A 15,492-nucleotide genomic window follows, 5' to 3' on the forward strand; every position below is an offset into this window, starting at 1 on the left:
AGTCAGTTCACTAGTGTGGAGGTGAAGGAAATGAACCGGACTATTTAAACGAACCGGCCCTTTTCATCACAAACTGGTGTAAGTCAGAGTCCCAGGAATACGAGTCGGAGTCCTGGAATGTCTCTTAAAGGGTGAAAAAAAAACCCAATCCCGACCATTTCCAGCCTCCTGAAAAGAAGCTGGCAATATTCAAGAGCAGAGCCTTTACCCGGCATGCCTTTCCCTATCCCCCCCCCCCCCACACACACACACACACACACACTTCTCTCCTCATGTTTCTGAGGTCAGTAAACAAGAAGTGTGTGTTTCCCTTTAAGGAGCCCCCGCCGTTCGCGCAGCGGAGGGAGGAGGAGCAGGCCTGCGGAACAGCGGCTGAGGAGGGGAAAAAAAAAAAAAATCCAACAGAGGACGGTTTCAAGTCCCCCCCAATAGAAACTGTGCCTGATTTGTGGCCAATGTTGGAGATGTAAAAAAAAAAAAAAAAAAAGGAGAAAGAGAGGGAGGGAGAGGAGAGAGAGAGGAGGAGGAGGGGGGAGGAGGAGGGGGAGGAGGAGGAGAAGGAGGGAGGGAGGGAGGGAGAGGGGAGGAGAGGAGGGGAGGAGGAGGAGGAGGGGGGAGGAAAAACACTAAAGGGGTAGCTATGGAGATGGAGCGTTTTCCTGGCTGCTTTCTTTGACAGGTGTTGAGTGGGGCAAAAGTCTTAAAACAGAATCCAGCATGTACGCCAAAGGTAAAGGAGCTGTCGTCCCTTCCGATAGCCAAGCGAGAGAAAAGTAAGTGAATTTGCGCGCCTATATATATATGTGTGTGCGTGTGTGTGCGTGTGTGTGCGTGCGGGAGTTTACCTGCTTATCATGCGAGGCGAAAGGGGGGCAGAAGAGGGGAGTCCAACTTTGTAAAACTAGGTAGTGTAATTTAAAAAAAGGAGTGTACTGTACTAAAAGTGCGCTCCTCGGTGCAGGGTCTCCCCCCTTTTCCTCCCCCTCCGACCACCGTAGAGGTGCGTCTCTTAAACTTTTTTTTTTTTTAAATACTACCTCTTTTTTGCACTTTTTATTTTATTTTTTTGCACGTTTTTTCTAAATATGTGTTTTGTTGTCATCTCTCTCTCTCTGTGTATGTTGCAACCTTTCTAAAGACGGCGACCATGCGTTGTTTTTGTTTTTATTGCGTGATAAAGTCTGCGGCGTTACACGCAGGAGAAAAGCGCGTTTTTCCCCCCGGTGTGTTTGCGGGGTTCAAACACGGTCCTGTATGCGGTGTGTGTGCTCGTCCCTGTGCGGACTGCGCTGCTCGGTCGGCTCCTGGAAACTTTCGGCGGTGTGGTTGAATTATTGCCGTGTTTGTTCTAGTCCCTCTGCAGCGTGTTTACTGTGGAGGGTTTGTGTGTTTTTATTTTTATTTACAGCCGGTTTAGAAAGCGAAAAACCTTTTGCGATGAAAAAGGGGGAAAAGTTTTGTCCCATTCAGCAGTCATACAGCGGTGGTAAACTTTTAGCATCCACTCACACGAAAGGAGAGTCATGCTGCCACGAACATGAAGCCTCTTTATTTGTGCAGACTTTTAATTTTTTTTATTATTGCCACTTGATTGATTGAAGGATCGATTCTTGATGGAAATATCGCGAAAAAGAAACCAAAAAAAATCCCCGTCGTTGTGTTTTATTGCATCACGCTTTGTGCTTCATTTATTTTATTGTACATTTTTCAGATTAAAATCACATTGTGCATGCAGTGCTGTTGAATAAAAGATAAATGTAACTTTTAAATGTCTCGTAGACTGGAGGCTGCTGTGCTCTCTGTGCTCTCGATGCTGCCTACAGTATAATCTCTGTACGGTGGGGCCACACTCAAACATTTGGTCCTCCTTTTTGCATCCCAGCTCCTAAGATCAGCCTTTTTTTTTATCACCATTAGCTATTTTTAAAGCAGTCTGAGGTTAGAGGAGTGAGCAGGGATCCCTGCTGAGCTCCAGTTGTAATCTAAAAACACTGTATAGTCCTGAGAGGCTGTAGCACCTCATACATCTGTAATACAAACTACATTTCTCACCTGACTCTCCTGTATTATTATTATTATTATTATTATTTTTTTTTTATTTTTTATTTTTTTTTTATTTTTTTGTTGATGCATTGCTGTGTCACATTCGATTGATTAAGCTTTCTATAGATGTGGCTCGTATAAGATTCCCCGACTACTACTTTGTACACTTCTGGTGCCATGAGCGTTTTAATTTCACTCTGAATTCGCATCAGATTATTGGAAAATTGAGCAGCTCTGTGCGTGTTTGTGTCTGTGTCGAGGTGGAGGAGTGAATCCTAAATGAAAACAGTCCCATGTGGTTTTATGAACAGCAGGCAGAGTGACCTTTGAACCAGCATATGATGCTTTAATATTGCATATGAACCACCAGCAGACTTTTAGCTGCTATTACACCTGTTTGTGTGCCCCTTTTTCTTCCCTTTCAATACTGTATTCACAATATGTCGAAAAGTAATAGATAATTAAAATGCTGTGTGTGTTTATAGACAGTTTTTAGTTGGCCTTGCTTGTTCAGGGAGTGTGGATTATGTTCTATGTGTTATTGGGAGTGAAATCAGTGCAGAGGCAGCATGTATTTCAAATGATAGTGTAGGAGGAGGATTAATAATTTAACTTATGAGAAATACAAGTCTTTTGAGAACTGGAAATGATGAATGCTTCTCTGTTAAGGCTGCTTGTGCATAACAGCATTCTTGAATTTGTTTATTTTAGTATGTTTGGCATCAGAAACTCCACAGTAAATATCAAAGTCTTTAAACCTAGTGTGTGTGTGTGTGTGTGTGTCCTACAGGTAATGTCCAGACATAATGGACGACAACTTGCCCTCTCCCCTCACCTGTCTTGTCACCCTAACCTGCCCCGCAGGGCCAACACATGTTTCCTTGTAAATGTGGAGCTCACAACAGCTGCCTCAATGCATCACAGAATTAGCTCATATTCATATTTACATATTCATATGGCTCTTTACATATTCAGATACTAAAAAGAGGGCGCCCCGGATGGACTCCAATTAAAGCAGACTCAGCCGTACAGTGTGACAGAGTATCACAGCTGCAGCTCTCCTCTAAAGGATTTATTATCAAGTCATATACTCACTTGATTAAATAAACTATAAATCCATTATATAAGGTATTTGGTTGGTCAGCAGTTTGGTATTATTACTGTACCAGTATATATATTATAGGTCATTCTGTTTTGGATTAGAGACGCAGAACTTGTTGAAGGAAAAAGTAGAGACTAGATAGTAGAGACTTGAGAAAAATGTAATTTGTCCAGAGCGGTGTTTTTCCTGTATAGCTGAAAGCAATCAGACAATACAAGAGTGTGAGCAGGTTGTGTGAGTTACAGCAGACCAATTGGTGCTACAAGGAAGAATATTTACTGAGGAGCGTATCTGGATTTTTTATGAGACGCTTCCTTGTGTAGCTAAATTCCTAAAATGTCTCACGTTCAGTATTTTCAGTAACAGAGTTTATTTCTTTTAACACCAGACTTGTTTGGCAGTCTGGTGTCATTTGGAGTGCAGACAGCTGCTGGAGCTTTTCAGGGAAAACTGGATTAAGCTCACTCTGGAAGTTAGAACAGCCAAGAGAAACAGTATCTTATCATTTTTACACCACTGTCTCCTTCAACTCCCAAGAAAAGAGTTACTGTACGCGGCCGCAATGTTGTTCAGGTGCTGTGGTGTTTTATGAGCGTCTGGTATTGCAATCTTCCCATGCTGCCACAGGTAACAATGATCTGTTGATTTCAGTAAGGAGTTACGTCAGAAGTGGTACAGTTCCTGCGTGTAATCTGGTGCGTACCAATGTGCAGGGGTAGCTTCTGAAACCTAAAAAAGTTTTATAAGTTAAAAAAGCTCCTCCATAGCAGAGCACATCCTCCTGTGTTAGCAGCGTTGAACGCTCCAGTCCCCTCAATAGTGTACAACAGTTGTCAGGTTGGGTACACAAAATGTTCCAATTTATAAGCTCAAGTGTGCATTTAAGTATGTTTGTGACACAAAGATGTGTGTGTGTGTGTGTGTGTGTGTGTGTGTGTGTGTGTGTGTGTGTGTGTGTGTGTGTTTTTATTTTCTTTAAAGCCTTGAAACCAAGGCTCAAGTCCAAACAGTTTGCTCAGAAATACGACATATAACAAACAGTCACACGTACATTTCACACTTATGTGGATTCCTCCACACAGCCAAGGCCTCGCCATACAAGTGGAATTCAGTTGCCTGGTTTCACTGTCTTGAGATCACAGGTAGCAGGCACGAGGGGGGAGTGAAGTGTTTTCTTCGCACATCCTTGAGAAACATTATTGTGATCAGACATTTTGTGAAAAGGGAACATGCTAATAATAATAAAGGTAGAGGTATAGCTGGTGCCCTTGCGACCAAAGAAATGTATTACTCTCCGCACTTAAAAAAAAATAAAAATTTAACCAGCGTTTTATTGAATATCATTTGAACAGGGGGTAGCTTCAATATTAATGTCACCTTATTATTTAGTTACTGGAACCTCTTTGAAATATGCACTGATGAATCCGGCATCTTAATTAACGGTGCCATTCACAAAAATATTTAATAGCTTGATCAAACATCTCATTTTTAAAAAGCACGTTCTTAGTTTCTGAAAGAATTCTGCTCCCTGTGTCTGTTTCCTAATCCTCTGTGTTTGTTTACAGACAGTTTTTGTGCGATTTCGAGTGTCGCTGTATTTGTTTGGGAAAAGAACTTCAACTTCAAGAACTTCAAGTTAATCAGTTTGTTTTGAACATGGGGTTCTTTACATCCTCCGCTCCTCCTCTGGCTCCTCCCACGTATTTACATGCAGTTTAATAGGGATCTTCAGGTCTGAATGCATGGTTTTGATTCTACACAGATGGCTCTGCCATCTGCATTTTAGCCTTTTGAAGGAAGCATAAAGAGCTGCGCACTAACATAGGCAGAAACACTGCACTAAAAGTAAAGAAACCCTTGATTTACCCTCGGCACCCTTTGGCTGACTGTGCTTTCATTCAGATATGTCAACAGTCAATTAATGCCGCCTTTCGTCAGCTGCTTTGGGTGCATCCGCACAAATTTGTTAGTTTTCTCACTTGAAATAAAGGAGACAGTATAAATATTGAGGCTACGTGCCTGAAGTTGTTAGTCGGTTTGGCAACAGAGTTCTCATAAGAGAAGTGCGTAAGTCTTGTACGAGAATACAGAGAAAAGAATAATCTAAACAGGTAAATAAGACTTCCTGTGTTCCTTAAGATAAAGTCTTTTGTAACATGGAAAACAAACGTTCTCCCTGAAGTTTGGATTATTTTTCCGCGTTATATCATTGCCCTCATTAACTGCTGTGGGAGGAGGCTCTGGTGATAACAAAACTATGTCAGCTATGTCAATATAATCTCCTATCACAAATCTTTATAAATCTCTCTCCTCTGCCCTTTTCACTGAAAAGTTGTGTTTCTGAGTTAAAATTAAACTTGAACAAGTTATCAGGCAGTTAAACTCTGAGGTTAGAGGATGTTTACAGGTGAGTCTGTCAAAAGGTAATGTCACAGAGTGAAGCTGCTGGTAGAGAGTGAGAGGAGTAAATGTGTGTGTGTGCTTGTAGGCGCATGTGTGTGTGTGAGAGACAGTGTGTGGATTAACCCATGGCTAAAGCCATGCGTGTTTACACGCCTATTGACACTGATTTGTTTTGACAAAGAAACTGCCATAACAAAGCCAAGCAAATATAAACAGCGTGTGCAGTGGGAATAAGCTTTAGTGAAACAGCTTCACAGTATCACAGGTGTCACACACAGACATCCAATCTTTCATTCACCTTCAACTGATACATTCACACCCGTTCACCACTACAGCGTCAGATCTATACCACTTTCATATGATGCTTATAAATATTTAATATTTAGGAAATCATATGTTGTGTTTTTAGCCATTTACGCTTTCTGTTACACTGCACCACAGAACATATAAATTATGAATGCTATACCTTTTTATTCTTTTCTGAAAGGCTTAGATTATATAGAAAAGCAGATGCAGTTGCTGCTTCATCCTCCTCCACCACTTCCTGCATGCATACCTTACCTCACCCTGCCCCTGCTCTCGCTGCTAAATTATTGAAACGAAGACATGGAAGTTAATTTGCTAACTGTCTGTGCTTTAGCTGGCTAAACTCAGCTGAGGTGCCCTTGTCTCTGGAGGCGAGCGAAGGAAAGGGTAGGCTGGATGGGGCAGCCTGGGGCTAAATGTCAGGTGTGTTTTCTGGGGACGTGGCAGTGGGAGAGATCTCCTTGATGTGTGGACATGGAGCAAAGTGCTAGTGAGGCTGCACAAGGTTAGAGCCAGGAAAAGAAAAGAAAAATGATCAGAAATGGTGTTGTAGATATTTAATGTCGCAGCTACAGTCGCACCAAGTCGCTATATGGTGGGAAAGCTGAAGAGGGTGAGTTAACAGACAATAGATGGCTTTGTTGCTCTTTTTAATGTGAACTCATACACCAGGTTTGACCCTTGATATCCAGTCAGCAGTCAAATTGTTCCTCTTCCCCCACTGATCTGATCTGCCACCGCGTCATTTGCATCCACATGCTTTATTGTTGAATTTCACTGTTCATCTGAACGACTTCAGCCAAAGAAGGAGAGAGTGAAATGTGCAGTAGGCGAAATGCGAGATGTGGAGTGGACCGCGTTGTTGTGGTTTGTCTTGTAAGCATCTCATCTTTTATTCCTGAGTGACATGTGTAACTAGTGCAGAGTTCACAGGGAAGGAATTCAGGTTTACAGTATCCACATAGGAAAAAGAGGCCCTGACCTTCAGTTTCCCTCTCCTGTACAGTACAACCCTCCCCCCATGTCTCCTTTATCTACCTGGCCTTCCTTGGGCTCTGCTCCATCAGCTTGCAAAAAAGTCTCCTCCTCAGCCGAGTTACACTTACTACTTCTGACAGAGTAACAAAAGGTGTCCCCTGAAGCCTGGATTGAATGAGTGTTTTTAAATAATGCATTGCAGCCGGAGCAGGTGCCCATCGCTAGGGCATAGAGCCCCTCAGATCACACCAGGCTCTGCCATGAAAATGTCATTGCTGCAGTGCTCATGGGAATCTCTGTTCGATCCTGTACAGTGCGGACAGGGTGTATAGGAGCTGATGCCTGCCGCTGGATATTTCACACTGCAAAGAGGGACCTCAGTTTTACATTTCACACTGACAGACTCCTCACTTTACTCAGAACCCGGGAAGCTTAAACATCACCCTGATCAGGCTGATGAAGCAAAAACAAAGATAGCAAACCTTGATGGTTGAGTCAGCATTACAGTGAATGACCTGACAAACATGGTACCTCAAGTAGTGTTACAACCATACTCTCAACTTTATTTACTGAAACACATCTGAACAGCGCCCTCTGAGTGTCCTGCTGCCAAATCCAGATGAGAGAACTATTAAGGTTTATGAGCAACAAAATATATATGTGGACTTCTTTTGCCCTTAGTTTCACTCCTTGGGCAAGAGGCTGCCTTATTACTAGAGGTTTTTGGTTTATATCATTGATGTATTACCGAGAACTGTATACTATGTTCAAAGATCGTGCCTCATTCATTCCTATTGAAGTTGCTTATTGTGTACATATGCCAAAAAATGTTACTCATGTTTTTAGCCTCTGAAGGGAACAAATCATACAGCAGTTTCGTTGCAAGACAACACGTAATTAAACACAGTAGACTTGTTCCTAAACACAACACTGATCAGTTTCACTAACAGGGCAGTCACTCCATTTGAGATCAATATTAAACATTTACAACAAGCAGTTTGCTCCTTATTGTGTCTCATGCTTCTCCCAGTCCTTGTCTCCACATGCAATCTGTGAGTGGCCCTTTAGTAGTGACCCCTCCGTCATCCCCAATCCCCCCTCCAGCAAACACATATATACTCTCTATTGAACTATAAATCCTTCTATTTTAAACAGTGTGTTTACACTGCGGATCTGAAATGGTTGTTGATACAGTTGTATCTGATGTAAGAGTGAGAAATAGAAGAGGTGATAGCATCTAGCGTCTAATGCTAGTTGAAACTGGTCTGGACCAGCTGTAGCAGATAATTTTCTTTTAGCAGATGGTTGTCAAGACATTGCAGTGAAATTCAGTGATATCTTTGTGAAGATAAGGAGTCAGGTTGTTCAACTCTGGCCCTGCTCATTATTGATTCATTCAGTATCATCCAGCATCAACCCAAACATCATAACTCTGTGTCTGCTCTGGCCTTGACGCATGTGATCAGCATAGAAACAGTCGCCCACCGTACACAACAGCCCAGCAGCTCCCCTCTACCCCTATTTCAGACCTGGAGACAATTGCATACTGATGATTTCAGGCTGTGATGTCTGTCCAGGCTGCAAGTAACAAGGATGAGTCAGCTGTTGAGAGACAGCAATGATCTTGTCCCCCCCCCCCACCCCCACCCCAAAGATATCACACTATGTGCTATGAAGATGGATTGATTTTAATGGATCATAATGAAAACAATCCACAGTCTTCTGTAAACTTTCTGCCTTTTTTTGCTTCTCGAGTTAAAAACCTTTTGTTCAGTCTGACTGAAGCAGTCAACGGACTAGTTCAACCTTTCCCTGCAGAGAGTTAAATGAGAAGATCGATACCAATCTCATATCTGTATGTAAATATGTTAAGCTACAGCCAAGATACAGTTAGTTAGTGTAGCAGCGAACTGCTACCTTGGTTCTGTCCAGAGATAATGAGCCTACCAGCACCTCTCAAGATCACTAATTAACACGTTGTGTTTTGTTTAATCCATATAAAAAAACAATGTGTAAAAATGACATATTGTGCTTTTATGAGGGGTTAAGTGTTGCACTATGGAGTGACTTCATGGGGTCTTGTCATCTTGTTGCTTGGCAACCAGACCTTTACTTTCTACGTGAAAACATACATTTTACTCTTTTTATCAACACATCACACAAACTGAATGTGATTTTTTTCATAGAAAATAGTTCAAATGTGTTGCTGGTACCGAAGAGGTCAAAATTAGCACGAGTTGTTTAAAGGTCCAATGTGTAACATTTGTTAGATATATAGCTCTATTGGCAGAAATATAATATAATATTTATAGGGATGTTCTCATGTTGCTCTAGTGTATAATCACCTGAATATAGGAATTGTTATGTCTTTGTTACCTTAGAATGAGCTGTTTTTATCTACAGAGTGAGTGGGTCGCCTTCCATGGAGTCCGCCATATTGAACCACCATGTTGCTACAGTGGCCCAGAACGGACAAACAAAACATTGGCTGTAGTTTTTGTTGACTTTTTTCATGGCACCTTTTCACTCAATCAAATGTACTGTGAAAGGATGTTTTGTAGAACCAAACCCACTGTGAATTAACACCTAACTTCTCCCTTGCTACTTGTAGCTTGCTATGTATTTGTTGTTATTTTTGCATATATCCTGTATTTGAACCATATTTGGACAAAGCCAGAGCTAAAACACAAGTCTTGGACTAAACACAGTCAGGATGAGAGGCTTAACTCCAGTGGGATGCTCATGTTGCTCTGTGTCTGCTGGTTATGTCACAAGTTATCCGTAACAACTTGATAAGCAAATATGTTTCTGAAAGTTTGTTTAGGAATTATTCATCATCATAAATTAATTAATCCTTCAGCCATGTTTCCTACCTTAAATCTGATAGGAAGGTGGGCATCAACGTGTGTGACAGCTAAAAATAACAGGAATCCAACATGCTGTGTGGTGACATTTGAGAGTCCAACTTCAGCCACATTGGAGGATATTTTTCGTCTCGGCTGTCTGTGTTTCTCTCAGTGTGTCTACACTGTTTTGTTTTCAGCCTCTATGCCTCAACAGCAGAGTTCCTAAAACCACAGGGATATGGCTGAGTGCCACGGAGGCTCTTTAGCTCAGAGCTGTAGAGCTTTACATCACACATTTACAACCCCTTCTACAGTGTATATGATCTTCATACTGTAAAATCGTGTTTATCCAAGCTCCATCTAAAATGACAAAGTGATGATTTCCTGCCAATTGTGCACATTTGTTGGACTTAAGTTGGTGGGCTACTTGGAATGAGTGTGACACATTTGGGGATGAAGAGAGAGCATGAACCTGTTTTTTAATTATTTTAAATAATATTTCAGTTAAATGTTGTTTTTGAGAATGAAATTAGGTTTTATGAGCAAATGGAGTGTAAAAGATATGATCCTCAACACTGACTTCTTTCTCTTTGTCTCTCTGTCTCTGTTTTCCAGGTTAGCTTTATACGTGTATGAGTATTTGCTGCATGTCGGCGCACAGAAATCAGCACAGACCTTCCTGTCAGAGGTAAGATGTTCTTTCACTTTGACTTCCTGTGCCTAAAGCGTGAGTGTGATTCCCCCTCCATTGTATAACCAGGGATGGAATTTACATTATAAGTTGTTCTGGGTTCAAGCAGCTGTTGAGCAATCTTACAACAAAAAAAAACAGCTTTGGACATTTAAAACTGTGAAAACATTAATACATTAATGAACCAAGACTTGCTAAACAACAACAATGTTCTTTTGACTTGTTTGTTAATTTGTGACAACGTAAACGTTGCATCGGTTGGGCTACTTAATATGATTACCCGCCCTTCATTATTAGCTCTAATTTGTAATCATAAACGCTGCATAATTAGAGTAGTCTGACATATTGTAAGCATGTGTTGTTGCTCGCTTTCCGCTGTGACATTTAAGAAGCAAAGCCAGTCCCTGCTAAGTTAAATCAAGTGTACCTTTAATAGTTGAAACCATTCCAAACATAACCATTTGTCCGAGGTCTGCTGAACTTATTAGTCTCATATTAGGCCGCTGAACTGTTGAAGAGGTAAGGTCTCTAATGTGTTGCATCCTCTTCCTTAATGGACATCCTTCCTGCTAATGGTCCTATGTCCAGGCCGTCTCCTGTACAACACCTCTCCTGCTCACTGGCTTTATTCAGCTCCACTTAATACACTCCCCAACACTGAGAGGGCTCCGATGGCAAGCAAGGCCAGGTCTATATCGTTCAACTTCAGTACTGACATCATTTATCTGTCATTTCATCAGGTGAGCTCGGTGTACAGTCACATAGAGATACTGTTGCACTTGTACACCTGCATGCTGCACACCCAGAAGTGAGGGTTTAGTGAGCGACACAGTTTCAACAAGCAGTTCAACAGAGCATCTGTAAGAGTGCTAGCAACAGGCTTTGGTGAAGTAAGAGAGTGGAAATTAGATTTTCTACCATATAAAGCAGGATTACAGGAATGGTTTGACATTTGGGGAAATTAAATTAAATTTGCTTTCTTGCCGAGAGTTTGATGAGAAGAGCGATACAACTATTAACACGTCATATCTTGTTTGTTTAATCTGTACAAAAACTGAAGTGTAAAAAGAAGATTTTAAGAGGATGATATCCTGGACTATTTGTTGGTCGGACACTTCCTGGAGTTTTGTCTTCATCTAGTGGTTACCAGGCAACCAGTGCAGAGTCCAAAGATTGTTCCTAACGTGTATGCTAAGCTAAGCTAACCTGGCTACTGGCTGCAGCTTCATATTGACAATACAGACATGAGAGTTGTATAAATGTTGTCATCTAACTCTCGGCGAGAAAGGGAATAAGCATGTTTCCTAAAATGTCAAACTATTACTTTAATGAGCTTCAGAGCAGTGTTTGTGGAACCTCTGTGAGATCTGCTTGTAACGGTTTTCAACCATGACCATTTTATTTTATTGGCCTAGGCAATAAAAACAAGTTGTAAAATAACTGCCACTATCAATGTCAGATGATAATCCCCTCATAATTCTTAAAAAAGTTGTGTTGAAAAGATCTTGAATTTCTGAAGAAAGATCTAATGAAAAGAAAAAGTAGAGAAAAATACTGCAAGAGAAGAGATACTTGCCCCAAATCACCGTCGCTAAAACATGGATGCATCAATCAGACGCAATCAGACAGAAATTGGTTGCCTTTGCTTATGGTGTGCAGGCAGGAGGGCAACAGGGCGGGCAGGGCTGCTGGAGGGCGGTCCAGCTGCCAGCAACCACGAGCGGACGTCTAAAATATGAAGTAAAGATGGGGGAGCAGCACACAGAGATTAAGTGGTCGGGCTGCAGAGAGCCTCGCTCATTTCAGAGCCCTCGTGGATGAATCTTCTCCCAGAGATTGAGTGTTATTGGTGAGCTGCTGGAAAGGGGTGAAGTTCTGGGTCACAGGCAACCGGAGGCATGCAGACACACACAGACCCACGCACACTTCCACAGCCTCAAACAGGAATTAAAACAACATCTACACAGACAGGGATTAAAACAACATACACACAGACACATCCAAACAATCCATGTCCACAAGGCATGCACGCTAAGACTGCTAAGTCAATTTGACGCCAGTTGTCTTAAATGTTGCGCCTGCAACAGTATATTGCTCAATGATTTTGTTTATTTCAACCACAGCATCGTTTGTATTTAGTTGTCTTATATGGTCAGAGTCAGTGTATTTGGATTAGACTGACAGTAATGGGTACATATCCAAGCAAACACAGCAGCTCGACCTTTCACCTTTTCCCCTTCATGCAGTCCTAGCAGTAGACTTTAAAATGTTGAGGGATGAGTATTTGAAGAAAGGTTGCAAACAGACATGATTTGTTATACTCAACTACATCACTCAGGGTTCAGTTACTGTATAAGCACCCTTTCAACATTCTCTAGATCTTTCTTGAAGCACACAATTTTTTCCTGTGTTCCCTTTCTTTTATACTTTGATCATCAGTCTTTCTTCTTTTCTTCTTAAATCTTCCACGTTTAGTGCCTGTGTTTCTGTTCTCTGCTGTTTCTCCTATTGCTTCAACTTAGAACAAATTAGAAAATCTCAGATAAATAAATTACAAGCTAATGAGAATAGTAGAAATACAAGGACCAAAAAAAATGGGTTTTAAATCGTACACAACTAAGTAAACAGTAGTTCACAATCAGAGATGTGGTTGAAAGCTCCTGTAGATAAAGCTTTTACTTTTACTTGAAAAGACTTATGGAGTATGTGTATCATTGCAGCTCTAAAGTAGACCTTGAAATAAGACTGACTGATGAACACTATTAGAAGGCTAGTGTTAACAACAATGTCTGAATCATGTTTTAAAATTTAAAAGGTAAAATAAACATTGTTTTTATTGTCATTTTGCGACACAGTTAACAAGTTATCGACTTAAAGATGTCATACTATGGATGTTCTGCAAACTTCTATTGGGTTGTAACTTTGTACGATTTACAGCATCTCTATTTGACTTAGGGCTGGCCGATAAATCGATTTTATCGATTATTACGAATTTGTAGTTAAACACAATTTATTATTAGTTAAAATTGGTTTTCTCTTGAACTTCCACAACACCGGTGCTCCCTTTGGGCTCCCATAGGTCAGAGTGTGCTGACCCCTCCCCCCGCCTCTCCACAGATAAACACAACACGGCAGCAAGCCAGGATGAGCTCGTCCCCAAAAAAGGCACAGTGTCGTCGGTTGTTTGGAACTGGTTTGGTTTTGTGGCGTCCGACAGCGAACAAACCACGACCCACTGCAAAGTTTGTTTGAAAGCTGTTGCAACCAAAGGTAGCAGTACAACGAATTTATTCCAGCACCTCAAGCAGAGGCATGCAGCCGTAGGAGAAATGTTGCTCTCTGCGAGATATACAGGACCGCAGCCCACAAACACCTGCTAAAAAACAGTCTACAAAAAAATCGATTCAAATCGTAAATCCGGTTTGGTGTGAAAAAATCGGAGATTTTATTTTTAAGCCATATCGCCCAGCCCTAATTTGACTCTGTTTTCTGTATTTGCAGTGTACTGTGAAGATGTTTTCTTTGCAACACCTATGCACCTCACTGTCTCTTCCCCATGCAAACACACACACAGAAAAGCACACAGAAATGTTTCAATAGATAAGGGACTTCTATCCTCACAGGTAGACTGAAGGCACACACACACACACACACACACAGACACACACAGACACACACCTGCTCAGTGCCATCTAATGAGAGCGCTATCACCTGGACTCTCCTGCCTCAATTAGCCTCTGTTCCTCTTCAGTGAGGAATGCGCACACACACACAAACACACATACTTACGTTTATAGTATACACAAAATACACTTCTGTCCCCGAGAGGACTTTGCCACTCTATGCTCTCCTGCACAGTGCAGCACTCAGCTCTTTAGCAGCGTTAAATCAACAGGCCCAACCCACATACAGCACATCACATCACTATAAACTGCACAGGGGAAATCTGTAGAATAGACACTTAAATAGAAACTTGGATCTATTTCTCTATATATGTATATATAGAAAAACACAAGACAAATCTTGCTGCTGTCATGCTGTCCTCAGACTCCGGTGAATCATGTATGCACACAGCGGATGTGTGTGTGTGTGTTTGCATGTGCAGAGTCGTGTCAGTAGGAGTGTGTGAAGCAGGCAGCGGGTCTGTTATCTCTCACTGGATCTTATCTTGGTGTCCAGATACAGGCAGGAGCTCTGCTGGTTTGTGAGGGCAGTGGAGAGGGCCGCTGCTTCAAGACAGTCACAGTTTCTTATCCACAAACTCCTCACTGCACTGCACTTCACTGCGCTGCCCGTTGGCCTATTTTTTTCTGTCTCAAAATTGCTCTGTCTGTCTAAAGTTGGAAAGACAGTTGAGCAAAATGATTACATTATGCATAAAACATTCAGCAGTGTCTAATTTTTCATTTCCCTCCTCTGTCTTCTCATTCCTCTATTCTCTCTTCCTCTCAGATCCGATGGGAGAAGAACATCACACTTGGGGAACCTCCAGGATTTTTACACTCATGGTGGTGGTATGTATACATTGATCGTCTTGCTCTTTTTCTATCTTGACCACACACACGTTCTTCAACAGCTCACATTCATACTGTAGAAGTACTCTTGATGGTCTGAAGGAATGTGCAGGGGTGGAGAGGGACAGTAATTGCAGGGAATGCTAAGTGCATCATCTCGCACATGTTTAAGTGCTGTACTCCGAGCGTCCCTCTGATCGACAAGTGAGCTAACTTGCCTTGCTCTGTTATTTAAGCTGAACTGTGTTTTTTTTTTTTTTTTAACCTCACACGTTGCTTGTGAGGTTTTGGTGATGTAAACAGGAAACATGTTCAGATTCAGTGAGTTATACTGTTGTCTACAATCTGAGCCCTGCTTTATAGCATATATTAGTTTACATTTTGGCAAATTGGCACCATTTAAAGTATCCCGAATTAGGAGTTCTTGTTTGTTCCCATGGATGTACAGACTATAACATCAACATTGAAGGGAACTTAAAAACCTGATGATTGTCAAGCAGGTTCTGTAGGAGGTTCTTAATGTGCGTCTTTTTTCTGTGATTTTAAGCAAAGTTATGTATATTTATTTGAGATGGATATCAGAGATAATGATATCCTCAGAAAGCGTAA

At 41.5% G+C, this 15,492-nt stretch overlaps 1 protein-coding gene across 2 annotated transcripts in view; it reads left to right on the forward strand.

Annotated features, from left to right (window-relative positions):
• The first annotated feature begins 600 nt into the window (after window positions 1-600).
• Window positions 601-15,492, forward strand: part of ssbp4 (single stranded DNA binding protein 4) — an 84,855-nt gene continuing 69,963 nt past the window's right edge. For both annotated transcript variants that reach the window (XM_051376741.1, XM_051376738.1), the window contains exons 1-3: window positions 601-773; window positions 10,294-10,366; window positions 14,822-14,883. In XM_051376741.1, the coding sequence (XP_051232701.1) occupies window positions 718-773; window positions 10,294-10,366; window positions 14,822-14,883 (191 nt within the window). In that variant the 5' untranslated portion in view covers window positions 601-717. The remainder of the gene's footprint in view (window positions 774-10,293; window positions 10,367-14,821; window positions 14,884-15,492) is intronic.

Source organism: Dicentrarchus labrax, unplaced genomic scaffold, assembly GCF_905237075.1.
Source record: "Dicentrarchus labrax unplaced genomic scaffold, dlabrax2021, whole genome shotgun sequence".
NCBI classification, from domain to species: Eukaryota; Metazoa; Chordata; class Actinopteri; family Moronidae; genus Dicentrarchus; species Dicentrarchus labrax.